This window comes from Oryx dammah, unplaced genomic scaffold (genome assembly GCF_014754425.2).
Source record: "Oryx dammah isolate SB20612 unplaced genomic scaffold, SCBI_Odam_1.1 HiC_scaffold_2, whole genome shotgun sequence".
In the NCBI taxonomy this organism is placed as follows: domain Eukaryota; kingdom Metazoa; phylum Chordata; class Mammalia; order Artiodactyla; family Bovidae; genus Oryx; species Oryx dammah.
This window is the reverse complement of record NW_024070186.1, coordinates 196,011,189-196,032,844: the sequence shown is the minus strand read 5'-3', so window position 1 is coordinate 196,032,844 and position 21,656 is coordinate 196,011,189. Positions and strand designations below refer to the sequence as shown.

At 52.0% G+C, this 21,656-nt stretch overlaps 1 protein-coding gene across 1 annotated transcript in view; it reads left to right on the top strand.

Annotated features, from left to right (window-relative positions):
- Positions 1-425: 425 nt before the first annotated feature.
- The window catches only part of FOXK1 (forkhead box K1), a 74,576-nt gene continuing 53,345 nt past the window's right edge, over positions 426-21,656 (top strand). The window contains exons 1-3 of the mRNA XM_040266768.1: positions 426-446; positions 7,945-8,142; positions 9,794-9,907. Of these exons, the coding sequence (XP_040122702.1) occupies positions 426-446; positions 7,945-8,142; positions 9,794-9,907 (333 nt within the window). The remainder of the gene's footprint in view (positions 447-7,944; positions 8,143-9,793; positions 9,908-21,656) is intronic.

Below are 21,656 nucleotides of genomic sequence, written 5' to 3'. Positions count from 1 at the left end.
GAGCTAAGACGAGTCTCCCGGCCCCTCTCTCCAGTTTAACACAAGTGTCCTGCCTGTGCCTCCCAGACTCACGGATGGGAACAGGAGTGCCCCGGAGAGGGGTCCAGACCGTGACCCATTGCCCTGGTGAGCCCAGAAGGCTGCAGCAGGGGAGCCAGCAAGGGATAAGGGATCCTGGCCTGCGTGTACGGCCCCCCCCACCACCACCTTGATTTATTTTAAAAACCAACACGACCCAATTAAATGGCATGTTGTGTTTTTTTTTTTTTTTTTTTAAGTAGACACGCACTCGGAGGGTGGGAGAGAGAAACAGAGCCCATCTTCTTTCTCCGACGTCACCTGAATCTCAGCCCCTTTGTCTGCTTCCCCTGCTGCTGCCAGCTGCCTGAACCAGCAGTGAGAAAGAACCTGATGCGTGAGGCGCGATGCGCCTGCCTCACTCCTCTGTGAGCAGAAGTTGGGCTTCTCTCTGTAAACAGGGCTCGGCCCAGCCCAGACACCAGCAGGCCCTCGCGCCCCCCAGAACCAGGCCTGTTGTCTCTGATCCTGTGTCCGGACTGTTCTGTTACAGAGCGAGATGGCCTTTTCATCCAGACACTGGGGTGTTTTTTCAGGCAGGTGGGGCAGCAGCCCTGGATGTTTATGCCTCTCAGCACAGGCACATTCTTCTTCATTAAAATTTAATCAAAAGAAAAAAAAAAAAAAAAAAGCTGGCCCAGAGGGCATCTGTGAGTTGTCTGTTTAGATTTCAGGGCAGAAGCCCGTCCAAAAGCAGTGCAGAGCGATAGCCTGGAAAGCCAGGTGGATGAAGAGACAGCAGTGGTGGAAAGGGCCTCCGCCTTGGCCTCGCCGCGCATGGCAGGGGCGTGATTCCCGGCACGGATTCTGGCCCACCTGGGCCGCAGCCTCGCTCTGCGTTAGGCCCCACCTTGAACACGACCTTGGGCTCTGAGCACAGGCCTTCCTCCTTCCATCTTGAGCCTGAGCTTAAGTCCTGGGTCCCATTGAGCAGCTGCCATTTCCCTGTTTAAAGCTGAGAATGCAAAGCTGCCCCGGGCCAAGTGGGGGCCCAGCTCCCTTCGCGGGAAGAGACCACTTAGCACAAATGCAGGAGCGAAGCCCAGGGCCGCCTTGCTCCCTAGTCCACGCTCCTTCCCTGAACTTGGCCGCTTGAATCATTTAAGAGAACCCGCTTCGGGGCAGTGGGGACGGGGGGGTTCATGCGCTGCTGCCCAGGAGACGGGGGGACATAGTCTCACATGATAGCATCCATGCGGGGCTTCCATCCAAGAGAGCAGATGCTCTTGCAAAGAGAAACCCGAGAGTCAAATCCTGCCCCCTGACTTCCGCTCGGCGAATCCCACCCTCTCCGCAGGGCGTAACCGAGCTAAGCGACTGGAATTCATGCCTGTCAGGGGGGCAGGTGGTCCGGCCTGGCACGTGCTGTAATCACATTGCAGGGGAAATTGCCAGCATGGCAGTTAAAAAGTATTTCTGGAGCTTCGCTATGGTGAAGGTTGTTGTTGTTTTTATTTTTTAATTAAAAATAATAGCACTGTCCTAGGAGAGATGATTATAATGATAGCTCTAGAGATTACAAAGGAGCCGTCACACCAGAGAAGCTGGGGAAATGTAGGCTACAGCTGAAGCCCAATCACTGTGATTCCAGGAAGCACTAAGGTCTTTGATGGCCAATCCAAAAAAGAAAAAAATGCTTCTAATAATTCCATAGTTTTGTGTTTTGCTTTATGGTTTGCAGCACAAAGCAATGCACAGGGGCCCACCCCCAAAATCCAGATACCTTCCTCCCACCCCATTCCCAGCACAAGCTTTTATTTTTCCCAGACTGGAGATTGGCAGGAAGCCACACCTTTGAGCTGAATAGAGAACTGACAGTGAGGAAAGGCTGGCGCTTAGGTTCTCAGCTTGCCCCCTTCCCCTGCTGTGGCCGTCCTTCCAGAGCACCAGTTTATACTGTTTTGCAAAGAGTAATTGATCAGCGTCTGTGCTGTGCAGTTACTTAAAGTGACGTCCACTAAGGATCTCTAATACCACAGGGAAACACCCCTTAAGGTGAAGTGGATAAAGCAAGATAGGAGATCAGGCTTGTGCGTGTTCTGCAGAAAATGTACCCAGCTCTTAAAAGTCATCGGTGGTGAAGTCATGCGTGTGATTAGTCTTCTTTTGATACGTATTTTCCTAATTTTCTACATCGAGTGAACAGACGTTGTGTAGTTGCACCGTGGCGTGTAGTTTCTTCAGTGAAATTTAACAGAAACTGGGTAACTCTCTCCTAGTCTTTTTCTCCCATATGGGGCCTTTTTCTGATGATTGACTTTCGTGGTCCATTTAAGGTCCTTTTATTTAATTCTTGCTGTGGCTGCTGGTTGCTTGGTAACAATCATTGTTACTGATTGCCTTTTCTTCATCTGTACTCTGTGGCAATGCTGCATTGCAGAGCAAATTGGTGTGAAATGATTTCAAACCAGGGCAATAAAGGAAACTATCTGACCTCAATTATCACACTTTCCACCTTAGGAGATGTGGCTACCCTGCCAACTCCTCAAAACGTTACATTTAATAAATGTACTAGAAAGAACTATGGCTTAAAGACCTGTGGTTCCTGGTTTTCACTCCCACGCCCAGCTGTGAAAAATCTCTCCCTGAGATGCCGCTGGTCTCCAGGACGCTGTCCCCTCTCCTGTTGTAGCAAATGTGTTCACGGTGCCTACCTAGCAGCCCCCTCCCCAGTATTCTCTATTTCCTTCCACGAGAACCCAGGTTTTTGTCCTGAAACGATCTTTCTGTCGACTTCAGGAGAGCCAGGGCCCAGCTCCTGAGCGAGACTCGCAGCTGGGCCGAGAAGAGGGCGGTGGTGACAGAGCCCTCACTGGGAAGTCGTTTAGACAGAAGCGCGTGCTGTTTTTTTGGCCAGTGAGACACGAGGTGGGGTGGGCTGGGGTAGAGAGGTCCTGAGAAACGAGTGCTCCTAGGAAAGAGATGCGGGAAGCAAAAACGGTCTCCACACCCTGTTTTGGGAAGATGGGGCGCCCGGGGGCCTCACGTAGACCTACAGCCACCTCGAAATCAGGAGTGTCGATCCGTCAAGGATGAAGGAGGCCAGCGCTGGGAGAACCTGAGCCCTGGTGGCATCAGAGTCCAGCAGTCGCCCCAGGGCCGCCCTTTCTCCTGACTTCTCATCGGTAAGGTCGGAACCCTCCTGCATGCTGGAGCCGTGTTTTCTATTATTTGCAGTCAGAGCCTCCTGTCTGAGCCGGCGCTGACACTGAAGGTTTGCCTGACGGAGACCCCCCTGCTTCCCGCTCATGGGGTAGCCCAGGCCTCTAGACCATCCCCAGCACTCACCATCCCGCCTGCGATCCTGGGGCAGAGACCACGAGTGCCCTGCTTCACTGTCCCGAGTGCCCCTGTTTCAGATGATCAGTTACTCGTATGTTGTTATAAACTGAGTTGTGTCCCTGAAAAATCCACCAGCTGATACCCTACCCCTTGTAACTTGAAGTGGGACCTTCTTTGGAAATCGAGTCAGCGTAGATGTGAGAATGTTAGTCCCTCAGTCGTGTCTGACTCTTTGCAACTCCATGGGTTGTAGCCTGCGAGGCTCCTCTGTCCTTGAAATTCTCCAGACCAGAATCCTGGAGCGGGTTGCCATTTCCTTTTCCAGAGGATCTTCCCGACCCAGGGATCAAACCTAGGTCTCCGCGCTGCAGGCAGAATCTTTACCATCAGAGCTACCAGGGAAGCCCCATACCGGGGCGGCTGAGACTCAAGTCCAGTGTGATCAGTGTCCTTATAAAGGGGAAGTTGAAGTCAGACACACAGGGAGAGCGCCGTGGGAAGAGGAGAGGCGCTGCCATGAGCCAAGGAAGGACCTACCAGGCAGGGAGCAAGGCGGGGGGTGGGGGGCACAGACAGACCCTCCCCGGAGCCTTCAGGGGAGCGCGGCCCTGCTGACTCTTTGATCTCAGACCCCAGGTGTGCAGGAATAGGTTTCTGTTGAAGTTGCTGCGTTGGGGGTGCTTCGTGTCAGCAGTCCTGACAAGCCCCTGCAGACCCCACTGCAGGAGTGTCTGGGGGGCAGGGGCCACTTCTGGTCACAGGTGGCCGGCGGCGGTGGCCCTGTAGGGGCCGTGCAGGAAGGGTGGAGCGTCTGCAGGCGGGGACGCTGCCTGGGGAGAGGGCCTGAAAGATGTGGAGAAACTCTCGAGCTAAAAGCACGCTTACAGGCGGCCCCCGTTGCCTCCTCTGACTGCAGCGAGATCCCGGCAAAGGATCTGCCCAACTCGAGAGCGTCGGGCTCCTCCGAGAGGGAGGAGCCTTCCACGCTGAGTGGCCACAGAGGAAGTGGGCTGGCACCTCGCACACTGAGGTGCCCACCCCAGTTCCCGCAGATACACCAGTGAAATGACAGAGCAGACACAGACCCGCATGCATTGTTGTTCAGTTGCTAAGTCGTGTCCAACTCTTTGCGACCCCATGGACTGCAGCACGCGGGGCTCCTCTGTCCTCCACCATCTCCCAGAGTTTGCTCAGGTTCATGTCCAGTGATGGTCGATGCCATGCAACCATCTCGTCCTCTGTCATCCCCTCTCCTCCCGCCTCAGTCTTTCCCAGCTTCAGGGTCTTTTCCAGTGAGTCAGCTCTTCGCATCAGGCACCCAAAATGTTGGAGCTTCAGCTTCAGTGTCAGTCCTTCCCTCCAGCGAATGTTGAGGTGGATTTCCTTTAGGATGGACTGGAGCACGTAACCGACGACATTGGCGGCAGTGCAGAGACATAATGTTCGACCAGTGGCGCTAAGAAAGTTAGGTATTCACGTGGGAAAAAAAGAAATGGAACCCCTGCCTCACGTTACACACAAAAGTCGGCTCTAGACAGAGTTAAGGATTAAATGTAAAAGGCCAAGCTACAGAGTTTGAAAAAGACATTTGAGAGACCATCTTCATGACTTCGGGACAGGGAATGATTTCATAACAAGTTATTGAACAGACACATCAGTACATTTTTAGAGAGTGTCACAATTAACATCCGGCTTCCCTGGTGACTCAGCGGTAAAGAATCCGCCTGCCAGTGCAGGAGACGTGGCTTCAATCCCTGGGTCAGGAAGATCCCCTGGAGAAGGAAATGGCAACCCACTCCAGTATTCTTGCCTGAGGAATCCCATGGACAGAGGAGCCTGGTGGGCTACAGTCCATGGGGTCGCCAAGAGCTGGACACAACTGAGCGACTAACACACACACACACACGTCACCACCCTGCAAAGTTGTTAGAGCTTAAAATTGATCAAGGGTTCAGAATACAGCTTACAATTAATTATCACTATCATTCACATTTCGCTTCATTAGGTTTTTGTCCCAACCTTGCATATATTATAAATGTAAATTTTTCCAAAATGACGCATTGCAAAATTTTGAGCGAGGGAGGATTTTTCGGTGAAATTTATGCAGATACTCTTTTCCTGATTGTCCAAGCAAAATATTTACCAAGATGATAGTTCTTCTGAATATGGCTCTGATTCAGATGTGAATATTAGATCAACAGAAAGACAGAAGCCTTAGTGATTGATTCTGATATGAAAAGTGGAAATGAAGCTCATGGTGCTGGAGAATGTGCCACTGCTTCTACAGCAGAGTGGATTGAAGACAACATTTCAGTAAAATTAGAGGACTTTATGGGTGTGCCAGCTGTCACTACTGAATGTGATAACCCCCAAAGTGTTAGTGAAATAACAGAATTATTTGGGGCCAGCCAAAATAAAATTCACCAGCCACACGTGTTACTTTCTGCAAAAATGCGCTCTTCACTAATGAGTTATCTCATTAAAAGCATTTGTCATAAATAAAAACAGCGATAAATTAAAATGAAGAAGTTGTTCATCAAAGGAGGATTGCAAAGAGAAAATGGAGGTGAGAAGGACAGTCTCAGAGCACTGGAAGATACCTGGACCAAATATAACCAAGAAAAACCAGTTTTCAAAATATTTAAAGAACTTCACACTGATAAGGAAAAACAGACAACCCAATAGAAAAAAAAAAAAAAACGGGCAAAAGATTGAACCCACACATCACAGAAAGTTCAGATCCAGAGGAGCACAAACACGTGGAAAGGCGTCCGCTCACTGGGGGGTGTCTGAGTGCCCCTTAAAATTCTGAGGCATCTTTCTACCTTCTAGTCTTTGCCTGGCAAAGACCTTAAAGTCTGATGGAAGCGAGTGGTGGCCATGGCACTGAGCCACGGGGCTCTAAGACAGCCCAGGTGCCAGTGGATGGGTCTAGTGACGGGAAAGCGGTGCCAGCATCTAGGAAACTTGACCTTCGCACATGCGGTGACTCACAGACCTACTTCTGGAGGTGCAGCCTCGAGAAGCAGCTCTCCGACTTCCGCAGACGTCAGAATCCCCGGAGGGCGGCAGGGCCCCACCTCCAGAACCTGAGTCAGTGGGTGTGGGATGGGACCCCAGAGCCTGCATCCCTAGCAGGATCCCCCCCAGGAGACGCTAACACTGCTGCCACGGGGACCACACTTTGAGAACCACCTGGAGAAATGTGTGCTCGGCGCCTCAGGACGCACGTGTAGGAGCTGGCCTTAGAGTCATTGCTAAGACCGTCCACCAGCAGCTGCGTGAACAAGGTATGCAGTGAGTGAGAGTCGTTCAGTCGAGCCTGACTCTTTGTGACCCCTACAGACTGTAGCCCCCAGGCTCCTCTCTCCACGATATTTCCCAGGTGAGAATACTGGAGTGGGTTGCCATTTCCTCCTCCAGAGGATCTTCCCAACACAGGGGTCAAACCTGTGTCTCTCAAGTCTCCTGTGTTGGCAGGCAGGTTCTTTACCACGGAGCCACCCACGTGCAGTACCGTTCAAACCACAAAATGCTGAAAAGTAAAATCAAGTCCTGTTATTCAGGGTTGCATGGGTATGTGATAAAACTATGGAAAAGCAAGAAAACTACATCAAAGTCGGTGCCATGGTTTCCTCCGGGGGAAAGAAAAAGTGATGTGACCAGGGGAAGGGTGCCAGTTATTCAGTCATCAGCCCGGACCCGGCTTCGTGGGCCTGGGCCTGGAACCTGCCTTCCCTGCTTCTGTCCAGCCCGCTGCCTCCCTGGCAGGATCATCCAGTTGGTGGCGCTAGACCAGGGCTGGGAGAGGACGGGAGGAAGGGGCCTGTCTGCACCCCGGCTTGGGGTCTACACCTGGTCCTTAGTCCCATGAACTGTTGGAGCAGCACCTCCCTGCCGCCGCCTCCTCGGTTCATTCGGGCAGCAGCGGCTTCTTGCCTGCCACTCTTCTGACGCCCACAGAGACAGCTCCCACGGCCCCTGGGGACCCCCGGCACAGCCAGCCCCCTTGCCCCCAGCACCACCGCCAAATGATCCATCTCGTTCAGTCACGACCTCCGAGAGCCAGGGCTCCCTCTGGAGCCTTTCAGGTTACACCGAGAAAACCGCTTTGCGCCCGGTTCACGGCCCTTCCCGTCAAGTTCTTCCCGTTACCGTAACTCAGCGGCTCTTGTCTTCGCATGTGTCTTCTCGACGTCCCCTCCAGGATGCAGGCTGCGTGCTGTGCAGTGAGGGGCCGCAGGCGGACCGGAGCTGCCTCTCCCCTTTCTCCGAGCCGTCTGTGGGGCTGGCCAGCCGTCCGTCCAGTTCGTGCAGGGCTGAGAAGTCAGTCACCCGGGACGCAGGGTGCTCGGGGCTGAGACTGAGAAAGTGTCGGTAGTGAGCTGGTCATCCTGTGACTTCACCCGACATGCCAACCCTAGTTACATCTTAAAGCTGCACTTGGCTCCAAGAAGGGATGGGGAATGTGGATTTAGCGGGGCTCGTCATTACCATCTAGGAAAAAGCAGAGTTGTGTTACTTGGGGAGAAGGGCAGAATGGACTAAGGGAGGCTGCTGGCGGTTCTGCCCTTGTAACTCCAGGCTGAGCGCCACGCCCCGAGGCACGGCTGCCACCAGAGCGGCGGCCTGAAGCCGGGTCCTCTGGCCGTGGTCTCACTTAGGGTGCGACGCCTCTTCCGCTTAGAACAGAGGGTCATGCCTGTCCGTCAGGCGACGTCAACCCTGCGTCCGAGGGGCCGGCAGCACCTCTTCCCACCGCGTCACACGTGGCAGTTTTACGTAAGTTCTATTTTCCTTTCTGCATTCACTGTCACTCTATCTGAACAGAACTCAGGGTTTTCAGTTCTTCCTTTTGAGAGGGGTTTAGGAATCTTGGTCTTGTCTTTCTCTTAATCTTGTATTTACTTGGTCCTCTCTCGGGCATGAATTATCATTGCATCCTGGTTTATTCTATGTATCCTTCAATACCCGCATTTACTGGGCTTCCCTGAGGCCTCAGTGGTAAAGAATCCGCCTGCAAGATCCCCCAGAGAAAGAAAAGTGAAAGTCGCTCAGCTGTGTCTGACTCTTCGAGACCCCATGGACTACACGGTCCATTGAATTCTCCAGGCCAGGATACTGGGGCGGGGAGCCGTTCCCTTCTCCAGGGGATCTTCCCAACCCAGGGATCGATCCTGGGTCTCCCACATTGCAGGCATATTCTTTACCAGATGAGCCACCAGGGAAGAAAGCCCACTCCTGGAGAAGGGAATGGTAGCTCACTCCAGTCTTCTCACCTGGGAAATCTGGAGGAGCCCGGTGGGGTCACGGGGCCCCAAAGAGTCAGACCCGGCCGAACGGCTGGGCGCCCACCAACACACGCCTGCGTTTCTTGCTCTTAGCTTGGTAGGAAAACCCAAAGCCAGTCAGTCACTATGCTGACTCACTTGAATTTCAACAGCCCGATGCTTATTCTTTATGACAACAATAAACGTAAAAAGAGGGAGGTAATATCGTGTCTTGAAGATTTAATCTTTTGATTAACTGAAACTTCGCAAGACTCTTAGCCCACTTGATCTTCCCCCTGACGCGTGAGTCGGTTCAGCCCAGCAGGGGCGGGGCGATGGTTAGGACTTGGGCGGCTGGGGCTGTGTGCCCTGCCCAATCCCCATGTGTTCGCCCCATGCCGCCGTCGAAGGCGGCGAGTCCCCGCGGTCCCTGCCCCGCGGGAGGCTGGTCTCCTCTGCTGTCCATTGGCCCAGCGTGTTCAGTGCAGCCGTGCTCCTTGCCCACGGCCGAGAGCCGGGCTGAAAGCCAGGGCTTCTCAAATTCCCTTCCCTTCTCTCCCATACAGACTTCCCTCTAGATGTGGGAAGCTCCATTTTCCCTTTTCTCTGGCTTCAGAACAGGAATTAGGGGCTTCCTTGCCGGCTCCATGGTAAGGATTCCTCCTGCCAATGCAGGGGACGAGAGTTCAACCCCTGGTCAGGAAACTAGGATCCCACCTACCCTGGGGAAACTAAACCCACCAGCTGCAACTGGAGACAAGCCTGCATGCTGCAGTGAGGATCCCACACGACGGAACTAAGGCCCGATCAGCCGAATGAGTAAATGCACATTAAAAAGTCGCCCCCGTCCAGTGCCCTTTGACACCATCCAAGGCACGCTGTGCCCAGTGGGGTGGGCAGGGCTGAGAAAGGTGCTGAGGGGGACCCTGACGTACAGATGACCCTTGGAAGGAAACAGGATCTGAAGGACGGGCGTTTAAGCCAGGTTTGCAAGAGGCCAGGGTCAGAGCCAGGCCTCTCCTTGGCTGGGGAGGGTTCCTCGGGGCCTCCGAGGTCAGCTGGGAACGTGGCCTGCGGGGAGAGGGGATCCAGGCGCGGGAAGTCGCCCTCCTGAGGAAGGCGCCACTGCCTCATCCGCCAGCCCTTGGCCCCGCGCTTCCCAGACACCAGCCCACTTGTCACTCAAGGGCAAGAGTGTGGGCACGGAAGAAGGTGCCCATGAGCTGCACGAAAAGGCTGCTCACCAACTTGACTTCAAAACAGACTCCCAGAGACAGGTGAGGGATAGATGAGGACCTCGAGATTAGCAGATTCACAGTACTGTCTATAAAACAGATAAGCAGCCAGGATCAGCTACACTCAATGAATACGATAGTCTAGTAAGAAGCAGCAGTGAATCCCTGTGCCCCATGCCTAAGACCAACACCCTGTGCCAGAGTCCTGGAGTGGGCAGCCTGTCCCTCCTCCAGGGGGTCTTCCCGACCCAGGGGTCGAACCCAGGTCTCCCTCATTGCGGGCAGGTTCTTTACCAGCTGAGCTCTCAGGGAAGCCCTAACAAGGGAAGCCCATTGTAAATCAACTCTACGTCAATTTAAAAAGAAAAGGGGGGACGACTTGAGAGTGAGGTTTCTTGTTTCTGTTTTGTTTGCATTTTTTTGGTTTTGGGGGGAGTTTTGGTACAGACCTGAAAGGGTAACTGATGATCTAAGCACTTTGTTAGAAATTCTCTTTATGACAGCATTTCTTCCTCTTCCCAGCTACACAACATTGAAACTGGATGATAAACACTAATATGAGGACCTGAATGTTGTTGAAAGTTGTCTTTTTTGACCTAGAATTGAAAGTCTGACTTTCCATATTATCTCATCAGATCCCAAACAACCTTACTTACCACCTTTAAAAAAGAATATTTATGTTTTTTTTTTTTTTTTTTAATTTATCTGGCTGAGCCAGGCCGTAGTTGTGGCACACACGATCTCCAATTTTCCTTCCGCCCGCTGCCTTTTTCTTTTTTTTTTTTTAAATCACTGATGTTCCCCAAAAAAGGTTGTCGTGTCGTGTCCAGGTCACCAGCGGGGGTGCCGCCCCAGGAATTCCTACCACGTCCCTAGTAAGGAAGACGGGATGATGTGGAAATCCTCTGTGGTCTCTGTCAGGAAAAGGCCAGTTTCCTGGGAGGAATCAGTTCGTTTTTATCTTCTGAACAGTGACTCTTGTAACCGAACCTGTTTCCTTCTTTGCTGGGGCTGTTCGGAAGCTCAGAATTAAAACAAGCCTTTATCTTTACCAACTGTCTTAGACTTTAAGGTTTGTACTTTGTGTACTGACTGTATCTGTGGCTTAATCTTGTTTTTTTTTTCCATCACTGTTTCCCTGTTTTCCAGTTTCCCCACTTATTTTTTTTTTCTTTTTTAGTTCAGATGAATGTAGACTCCATGAGATACAGTCAGTAAAAGCGGGAAACAGACTCTGGGAAACTTTAATGAACCAATGACCCAGATTTTAAAAATAAATTGCAAGGGGAGAGGAGGCGGAGGGGAAACATACCCTAAAAGAGATTAAGAGAATCCTCACTCGTCGCTGGGAACGTCCAGCTCGGCAGTCACTTGGGAAAACGGTCTGTTAATTTCTCTAAATAGACATTCAGCGTGTAACCCAGCAGTTCCATCCCTCGGAGAGAAATGAAAGCGCCTGCCAACAAGTTGTGCATGAATGTTCATAACAGAAGCATTAATAAAACCCAACCTGGAGGCAACCCGTGTGTCTGTCACGTACTGGACTGATTGTTTTCCACAGTGGAATATTCATTCAGGGGGTTTCCCAGGTGGCTCCGTAGCGCTAAAATGCAGGAGACGGGAGAGACTCAGGCTCGATCCCTGTGTCGGGAATATCCCCTGGAGGAGGAAGTGGCAACCCACTGCGGTGTTCTTGCCTGGAAAATCAGTCCCATGGACAGAGGAGCCTGGTGGGCTACAGTCCATGGATTCTCAAAAGAGTCTGACTCGACTTAGCAACTAAAACAGCAACAACAATAAATTACTCCTTAGTTGAGGTAAATTATCCTCCCATAGGGAAAAATGGAAGTGAAAAAGAGGAGAGAGCGCTGGCGGGGAGTCGTATGCTGTTAAGCCAGGATTAGGCTTCTTTTTGGGGTGACAGTGTTGTGGTCATCGCTTAATCTTTTGTCTATGTTTGTGTTGCTGTTTACTTTGTTTTGTTTATTTACTGGCTACGCTGGGTCTTAGTTGTGGCCCTCAAGGTCTTCGCCCTTCATGGCTGTGCACGGCGTCCGTTAGTTGCGGTGTTCAAGCGCTTAGTTACCGCACGTGGCCTCTGGTTCCCTGACCAGGGCCCCCTGGGTTGGGAGCATGGAGTCTTAGCCACTGGACCACCAGGGAAGTCCTGTAGTGATATTTTTGAAACCAACTCTTATCTTCTGGGGATACACACTGAATTATAGGAAATGATATAATGCCTAAGACTGGCTTCAGAACAGTAGAGGATTTGGGCGGCTTGTGGATGAAACGAGGCTGAGTGTCCACAGATCCGGGTTGAAGCTGGGTTTGGGGTACATGGGGGTTTGTTTTATTATTCTGTCCTCTTTCGTCTGTGTGTTCAACGTTCCGATAAGTGAAAGTTTTAAAAGAGGGGCTTAAGAGTCCTTGAGAGCAGGCCGAGTGGGCCGACTCCCTGACGACATCCACTTGGAATGAGGAGGTGGACCAGCTATTGTTTGTCTGCCCGGCGGCCCCGCCCCCTGCACTAACAGGAACCAGACCCGCTCCCCAGACCGGCCAGCCCCGCAGGGTGGGCTGCATGCCTGCCTTCCAGGCTGGGCCCCGCCCAGCGCCTGCCCGCCTTGGGCCCAGGCCTGGACACAGACCCTGCGCTAAGCCCTTCAGCAGCTTTCTTCTGGGGATCCCTGCCTCCTTCAGAATGATGCAAGAACAGGGAAAGTTTGGAGACAGTAATCCCAGTGCGGGCAATGCTGGGAGACCAGCCTTGGGGTTTTTGCAGCTAACTCTCCAGGGCCCCTGTGCCTCCAGCCCTTTCTGAAACCCTGATCTCAGCTCTCTGCAGTTCTGTGATCACCCTAGCCAGGACGTACATGCCTTTTTGTTGAAGTTGGCCAGAGTCGGTTTCCAAACTGAAAACCAAAGCACCCAGAGAAGGAAACAGCCAGCTCACCAGATCATTGGTGTGCCCTTTTCAACCTCTCCATACCCCTCAGCTGACCCTTTGAACCTGAAAACTCCCACGCAGTGGTCTGATAAACAAAGAGGAGGGAGTGTGCTTGATACAGAGACACCAGGCTGATAGCAACACGCCGGTGCTCCACTGACACACAAACCCAGAAGTGAAGTGAAGTGAAAGGCGTTCAGTCATGTCTGACTCTCTGTGACTGCATGGACTAAACAGTCCATGGAATTCTCCAGGCCAGAATACTAGCGTGGGTAACCTTTCCCTTCTCTTCCCAACCAGGGGATCTTCCCAACCCAGGGATTGAACCCAGGTCTCCCACGTTACAGGTGGATTCTTTACCAGCTGAGCCACAAACCCAGAGCATTGTCGTAATTAAGACAGAAACATCTATTGGGACAAAAAAGGTTACATTGGTCTCTAACAGCCCCATCCCATAGGAATATAATATGAGCCACAAATGTGAATTTTAAAAATTAAAATTTTAAACTTTCTAGTAACTGCATTAAAATGGTAAAAAGAAATAAGTGAAATTAATTTGGGTAGTGCATTTTATTTAGCCCAATGTATCCAACATATTGCCATAAAACTATAGCAATATAAATATATGAAGTACTGATAATACCATTTTTCCCCCATAATCAGTATAGTTCTGTGTGTGTGCTCAGTCACAAAGTCTGACTCTTTGTGACCCCATGGACTGTACCTCCGACCAGGCTCCTCTGTCCATGAGATCTCCCAGGCAAGAATACCAGAGTGGGTTGCCATTTCCTTCTCCAGGGGATCTTCCCGACCCAGGGATTGAACCTGCGTCTCCTGCTTGGCTGGCAGAATCTTTACCACCAAGCCACAAGAAAAGCCCTAATATAGATAAACAAAATACTAACACTATGCTTAAAAAAAAAAAAAAGCCAGGCCTTTGAAATCAGGTGTAGTGTCTTACAGAGACAGCATGTCCCGCTTTGGCTGGGTCGTGTTTTCGGTGCTCACAAGCTATAAATTATAAAGGGGCTCTGTGTCATCCACTGGGGGTTTCTGCGTATGTCCTGGATCAAGCATCCTTAAAACGGCCGGCTCGATCCTCAGGATGGCACCAGAGGCCCCACCGAGAGCTCAGCCCCAGCAGCTCAGCAGTCCCGGGCAGGTTCTGTCTGAGGTGGGGACATTCCACCAGGATGATACCACCGACTGGGTGCTCGGAGGGCCCGACTCTAGGCGGCAGCTTTAAAGATCTGATGTGACCTGTCCATCAAGTACAGAGGGGGCTTGCAGGGCCCAGCGGGCGCCTCTCCAGAAGAGCACGCCCCTGAGCTCTTGAGCGAATTGAGCTGTTCCTGGTGGAGACAGCATGAAAACCCTCGCAGAGAGGAAGAGACAGAGCTGCTCGATTACCACTTGGAATGACTCCCGTGTCCAGTCCTGCACGCATGGAGCTTTCGTTGGTCTATGACACATAGGAGTGAATAGTCAAAGCTACTGTTTTTCCAGCAGCCATGTACGGATGTGAGAGTTGAACCATGAAGAACGCTTAGCATTGAAGAATTGATGCTTTCAAATTGTGGTACTGGAGAAGACTCTTGAGAGTCCCTTGGCCAATCCTAAAGGAAATCAGTCCTGAATATTCATTGGAAGGACTGATGCTGAAGCTGAAGCTCCAATACTTAGGCCACTCGATGCGAAGAACTGAGTCATTGAAACAGACCCTGATGCTGGGAAAGATTGAAGGCAGGGGGAGAAGGGGCGGACAGAGGATGAGATGGTTGGATGGCATCACCGAATCAGTGGAGATGAGTTTGAGCAAGCTCCAGGAGTTGGTGATGATCGGCAGGCCTTGTGTGCTGCAATCCATGGGGTCGCAAAGAATCAGACTTGACTGAACAAATGAACAACAGCAACAACAACGTAACGCATTACTCCCAATCACGGAAGAAAAACGCTCAACAAGCCCAAGCCCGAGCCCGAGCCAAAGGATGAAAACTCTTCTTAGACACATCAGAGAAGTGAGGTCACAGGCAAACTGCCACCCCAGGTTGGAGGGACAGATGGATGAAGGTGCAGAGTCACAGTGCAGTAGAGCAGAGGCCAGAGAACAGGAAAGGCGGCGGCCCAGGGCCAGGCGGGCAGGCCACACGCTCCTGGGGGCCTATCCTGGGGGCCCCAACACGACCAGGAGTTTTACCACCCGAAGCTCTGCCGGGTTTTCACAGTAACAACCCGAGCTTCCTTCATTCCCAGGAGAACAGGAATTGTGTTCTTCCTGTTCTCTGCAAGGCCTGCCAGCTAAGCAGGTTCTGGGGGCTTCTGCGGAGCTGGCCCTTAGGCTAAGAGCCTCGCTTTCCCAACTTCCAAGTCTGTTCTTACAAAACACTCTGCATTTCTTGAGGTCGCAGGAGCGACTCTGTGTCCCCTCAACAGCCCTCAGCCCATTTCACAGCAGAGGAAACTGAGGTCCAGAGGCCAAATAACTTATCTAAGGGCACAGAGCTGGCTAATAGTGGGGCTGGCTCCTCCTTCCCCTGGCACCGTCATGCTGCTTTGTCTTATTTTTTTTAAATATATATCTATTTTTATAAAAAGATATTATAAAAATTAAGAAGTTAAAAGTTAAACTTGATTTTAATTTTAATTAAAATTGAGAAATTTTTCTTAAAATTAAAATTAATTTTTTTTTCTTTATTTATCTGTTTTTGGGGGGCCCTTCCCTTGTGGTTCAGCTGGTAAAAAATCCGCCTGCAGTGCAGGAGAGCTGGGTTTGATCCCTGGGTTGGGAAGATCCCCTGGAGAAGGGAATGGCTACACACACCAGTATTCTGGTGTGGAGAATTCCATGGACTGTTTAGTCCACACGGTCACACGGAGTCGGACAGGACTGCACGCCGTTCACTTTCACTCTACTTCATTTGGCTGCACTGAGGCTTAGTTGCAGCAGCATGTGGGGTCTTTACTTGTGACACATGGGATCTAGTCCCCTGACCAGGAATGGAGCTGGGGCCCCTGCATTGGGAGCTTGGAGTCTTAGCCACTGGACCACCGGTGAAGTCCCATGCCACTTTGTCTCAACGTGGCAAATCCTCCAGGCTCCAGTGAGCTTCCCGAAAGCACAGCCCCATACATCTCAGGAGGGACCCTAAGCCGAAAGCACCCCGCCAGGTCACCCCTAAATTCCTGCCCCATGGACACGGTGAGATGGTACACGTTGGTGGGTTTAGCTGCTACATTTTGGAGCTGTTCGATATTACACAGCAATGGATGAGGTTTTTTTTTTCCCCGAGTGCCAACACCCATGTGCTCTGTCGAGAGGAGTTTTCACCCCAGCTCTGTTTGGACAGCTTTCCTCTAGGGTTGAAGTCGGACCTATCTTTTCCTGAATTGGCGTTCCAAAAACGTGGATGGACAGGTTCTAAACTATAGGGTGGCCGGAGGAGGCTGTAAGAGAAAATCAAGCCCGGCTGCTGTAAGCGAGCTGAGGACACAGAGGCCCTCTCTCTGGTTTGGGGGCCTCAAGCAGGTGAGGAAATGTTTCGTGGAGGATTGTTCCAGCTGCCTCTGTCCTTTGGCGTGATACAAAGCTGCAGTCCCTCTCACTGGTGGTCAGAGGCGCATCACCGTGGGATGTTCACCACCACGCAGGGGCTCGGTGAACAGGCAGGAAGCAGCACGGGGGATGCGAGGAAGGTCCGGGAAGGAAGTGGCAGTGAGCAGACAGGAAGAGGAAGCGGCGCGGAGAGCACAGAGTGCGGTCTGGCTTCCCCGGCCACTTGGCAAATGCCGCAGGGAGCCTCAGGCCCCAGAGGCTGCGAGTGTGCACTGGACGCTATCAGACTCCGAGGTGTCTAAGCCCCACTCGCCCACCTGGAGGCCCAGCCAGGACTGGGGGAACCCTGTCTTCTGATGGGGCCTCCCTGCTGCTGCCTTGCCCTTAGCCCCCCTAGAACAGCAGTCCTTGAGTCCCTTTAGCAAGAGGGCGAGCCCATCGGTGCTCCCCGGGGTGGGGGTGGGGGTAGAGTCTCCTTGTCCAGCTGCTCTGTGTGCACAGCACGTTGCTGTGATTGCCTGACTCCGGAGGACGGAGCGAGGAGGGGGCAGAGGCGGGCCAGCGGCAGCCCCACCCCCGGAGCAGCGCCGTCCAGAACTTACTTTGTGCATCTGCACGGATCACACAGAAGCCGTTAGCCACGCTCACGCCGCCTGTCACAGCGAAGGGTATCATTCCATTTCATCTTCATTAGAAGATAAATGTAGATGGCCAGATGTGAGTGGTGGCTTCTGAACTGGACAGCATTGCCCTTAACAGACCCTTGTTTGGGGTCTATAATGATACAGCCTCTTTAGATGTGTGTGTGTGGATGTGTGTATGTATTTTAAAATATTTTTTAATTTGGCTGCATCAGGCCTTAGTTGAGTCACTCAGGATCTTACCTTGGAACGTGAGGACTCTCTAGTTGTGGTGAGCAGGTTTAGCTGCTCCGTAGCATATGGGATCTTCGTTCCCTGGCTAGGGATTGAACCCATGCCCCCTGCATTGAAGGCAAGGTTTTTTACCACTAGACTAGCTCAGCCGGTAAAGAATCTGCCTGCAATGCAGGAGACCCCTGTTCCATACTCGGGTCAGGAAGATCCGCCGGAGAAGGGACAGGCTGCCCGTTCCAATATTCTTGGGCTTCCCTTGTGGCTCAGCTGGAAAGAATATACCTGCAGTGCGGGAGACCTGGGTTGGATCCCTGGGTTGGGAAGATCCCCTGGAGAAGGGAAAGGCCCCACTCCAGTATTCTGGCCTGGAGAATTCCATGGACTGTATGGTCCATGGGGTCCTAAAGAGTCGGACACAGCGGAACGACTGTCACTCTCTAGAGCACCAGGGTGGTCCCTGGATACATATTTTTTCACTATTTATTTATTTAGCTATGCCGGCTCTTGGTTGCAGCACACAAGACCTTCATTGCGTCCCTCAGAATCTTCTGCTGCGGCCTTCCAGCTCTCTAGTTGCAGGACCCTGACTTAGTTGCTCTGTGCCTTGTGGCATCTTTGTACCCCGACCAAGGATCAAACTCGAATCCCCCGCAGTGTAAAGCAGATTCTTAACCACTGGACCACCAGGGAAGTCCCGATATTTCCATTTTTTAATTAAGGTAGATGTCTATATAGAGTAAAGTTCACTCTCTGTTTTTGTGCACCGTTCTGCTTTTGGCAAACACGTGGAGTCACATAATCGCCACCACGATCAGCACCGCTCCCCCTGCCGAGATTCCCACATGTCATTTTGTGGTCAGCCTCTCCCCAGACCTCCAGCCCCTGGAACTGCTCATCTCTTTCTGTCTCTACAGTTTTGCTTTTCTTTCCCGAACGTCCCCCAGCTGAAAGCATACGCGCTGCACTCGGGCTCCTCCGAGCTGTCCTGTCACGCAAACCCTGCTCCTTTCCCAGCGCTGCATCCATCGTGTCCCATCACGTTTCTCACCCCTTCCCCAAGTGGGGTGCATGTGGGTTGTTGGGTTGGTGAGGTTTGGGTTGTCAGGAATGAAGCCACTGTGAACCGTCGTGAACAAGCTCTTGTGCTCACCCAGGTTGTCATTTCACTCGGATAAAGATCGAGTCATGGGATTGCAGGCCATTTGGTAAATCAGTCGAACTAGATAAGAAAGTGCCAGACTTCTCCACAGTGGCAGTACAATCTTGAACTCTCCAAGCCCTGTGGAAGAATTCTAGAAGTTCTCATCAATTTTAATATGTAATAGACGAACCTAAAACGGATGAGATTAAAACCAGTGTGGTTTTAATCTGCTCCCTAACAATGAATGGTGCTGAGCATCCTTTCCTGGGCTTGTCACACTTGTCTCTTTAGTGAAAGATGTGTTTCACATTTTTAGATTTATCTTTTATTTATTACCTTTGGCTGCACTGAGTCTTCAGTGGTATGTGCAGGCTTTCTCTAGTTGTAGCAAGCAGGGGCCACTCTCTAGGTGCAGTTCACGGGCTTCTCACTGCGGAGGCTCGCAGGCTCACAGCATGTGGAATCTTCCCAGATCAGGAACTGAACTCATGCCCCCATGGGTTGATAGGAGGATTCTTAACCATTGGACCAACAGGGAAGTCCGCGGTTTTCATTTTAATGGATTGTTTCTGCGGATACTCCGTTGCCTCTTTTTAACTGGGCCTTCATCGTCACCCCCCAGTACAGTGTATGTTTCTTGTGGATGGTTTAGTGTCTTGGCGTTAATTCTGTCCTGTTCTGTTCCTGTGACCAGGCCCAGGGCCTTGCACCCACGGCTTGCACTGAGAGCCTCCGTGTCATGGGCTCAGTGGCTGTCCACGTTCTACCTTGCAAGCCTTTTATTTTTCCTTTTTCGAGTGAAGGCGTCGTGAAGCAACTTTCGCAGGCCCCGTAGACCCAGAGGGAGTGTGAGAAGAGTTCACTTTCTCCAATTCTGGATCTTTAATGCCTTTTTATTGCCCCTGTTCTGACCCCTCTCTATGTCAAGGCTGTCAGTGTATCTGAAGGCTCCCCATTTAAGGAGAAAAGAATTGCAAGGTTAAATGGGAGTCTGGGACTGCAAGGTCATCATGAGTCAGCCCTGTACGCTCCTGCCATTATCACGGACATGTTGCTGCTCTTCAGAAAAAGAATTGTCTAGGTCTGTCCGTCTGCGCGGAAGTCTTCACATTTAATGTTATTGGGCCTGAGGGGCCTGAAAGCACGTGTCCCTCGTATATCACAGACTTGTCCTTAAAAAGTGGGAAGTCGCCCCAGATGAGCCAGAGGAAAGAACTTGGGAGGTTGTATATAGAACTTTTTCTTGAAAAGTGGTAAAATACATAAAATTTACCATCTTAACTAGTTTTTAAAATATTTTATTTGGCTGTGCCAGGTCTTAGTCGCGGCAAGAAGGATCTTTGTGGCAGCCCATGAGATCGAGTTCTCTGACCAGAGGTCAAACCCAGCGCCACCCCCGACCCCGACCCCCGACCCCCACCCCGAATCAGCGGCTGGGCCACCAGGGAGGTCCCTTAGCTGTTCTAGGCGTGTGGTTCAGTAGAGACCATTCACAGCGCTGTGCAGCCGTCACCTCCAGAGCTTTCTCATCTTGCAGAACTGAAGCTCTGTCCCCACTGGACACTAACTCCCCATTCATTCCCTGTCCCCCGGCGACGTGCCCCCCCATGCCCCGTCTGTCTCTGTGAACCTGACTCCGCCAGGGGCAGGCTCGGGCAGCGTTTGTCTCTCTGTGACCGTGAGATTTCCCTTAGTGTCTTCGTCCCCAGGATGCACCCGTGTTGTCACGTGTCAGAACTTCCCTTTGTTTTTAAGGCTGAATAATGTCCCATTGGACAGGTCTGCGGGCCTCTGGCTTCTTAGGGCACTCCGAATACCGCTGCTGTGAAGGCGAGAGCATAAATGCCATCTCAGGACCCTGCTTTCGGTTCTTGTGGGCACAGACCCAAGAGTGGAACTGCTGAATCACATGAGCACGTGCTTTCCACCCCACTGTCTCCCAGGGGGGCCGCACCGTTTTCCATTCCCACCGCCAGCGTGCCTGTAAACGTCTCTGTCTGAGATAAACGCCGCTCGACGCCCTCAGTGTCTCTCCACCTCCCCGATGCAGCCTTTTGCCTGGGCTCCTAGTTTCCTAACCGGCCTCCCACAGTCACGCTGGCCCCTCTGCAACTCAGGCTTCACACGCCAGCCAGTGATCCTATTTCGAATTTGTGGTCCTCGCGTTGCCCTTCTGTTCACCCTCCTCAGTGGTTCCCACTGCTCTGGGATCAGACCCAAGTTACATGACTGGTCTGGTTCAGCTGATCTGGGCTCTTCCCTTTCCCAGCTACCTGTCAGTCCCTAGAAAGCACCTTGCCCCCTTTCCTTAGCTCACGCTGTTCCTTGGCTGGAATGCCATCCCCAGCTCTCACCCCACCCCCCGACAGCCTTGGATTTCAGCATTTCATGGCTCAGGGAAGGGTCCCGGATTCCAGGACCTTGTCCTGATTCCACGGGCAAGTACCATCTCTTGTTGCAGCTTCTTGTATAAATGTCTTCCTTGCCCCTAACCGCAAGCACTGATTCTGTTTGTTCCTGTGTTTTCAATCACATGATGGTTGGGTTAAAACCTCCTGCAGCCCCAGACTGCACAGTGGGTAAGGGGACAGGTGTCCCATCCTGGGGAGGGGGGAGGGGAGGGGGCTGGGCCCATCTCCCTACACATGTCACCTTGCAACAAGGCCTGACTTGAGACAGCTGTAATTTTGTATTTGTTAGAATGTTACTTGATTTCTGTCTGCCTCTGCCACTACACTGTAAGCTCTACCAGGGAGGGTCTGTTTTCTCCCCACCTCAATAATTATTAAATGATGACAGTGCGCAAACACTGCCGCCTTTTTTTTAGAGGGCCCTGACTGATCCAGGAACGGGCATGAAGCCCTTCTGGAGGATGCCTGGAGTAGCCAGATCTGCCTTTTCACAGAAGACCCCCTGCAGGCATCTGTCTCCCCGCCCCCCCTCCACCCCCGCCCCCAATTAGACTGTAACGGATGTGAGGACCTAGGCGCCTGGCCTGCGTCCTTGGTCACTCGTGTAGCTACTCGTTGAGTGAATGGATGACTCCGAATTGGAACACAGAGCATCAGGGGTCTCCAGCACCTTCGAGCAAACTCCAGTTTCAGCGCGAGACCCCTCAGTGTTGGTGCTTAAGTAGGATCGCAGTTTGGGCTGTCAGTTGGAGCCTCTAGGGCCCAGGAGGCCGCTGACGTCAGTGGTCCCTTTCTGCAGCGAGTGACCCAGGATCGAAACTTTCCAGTGCGGCTTCTTCGGGGTGTGTGTGTGGGGGGGGGGGG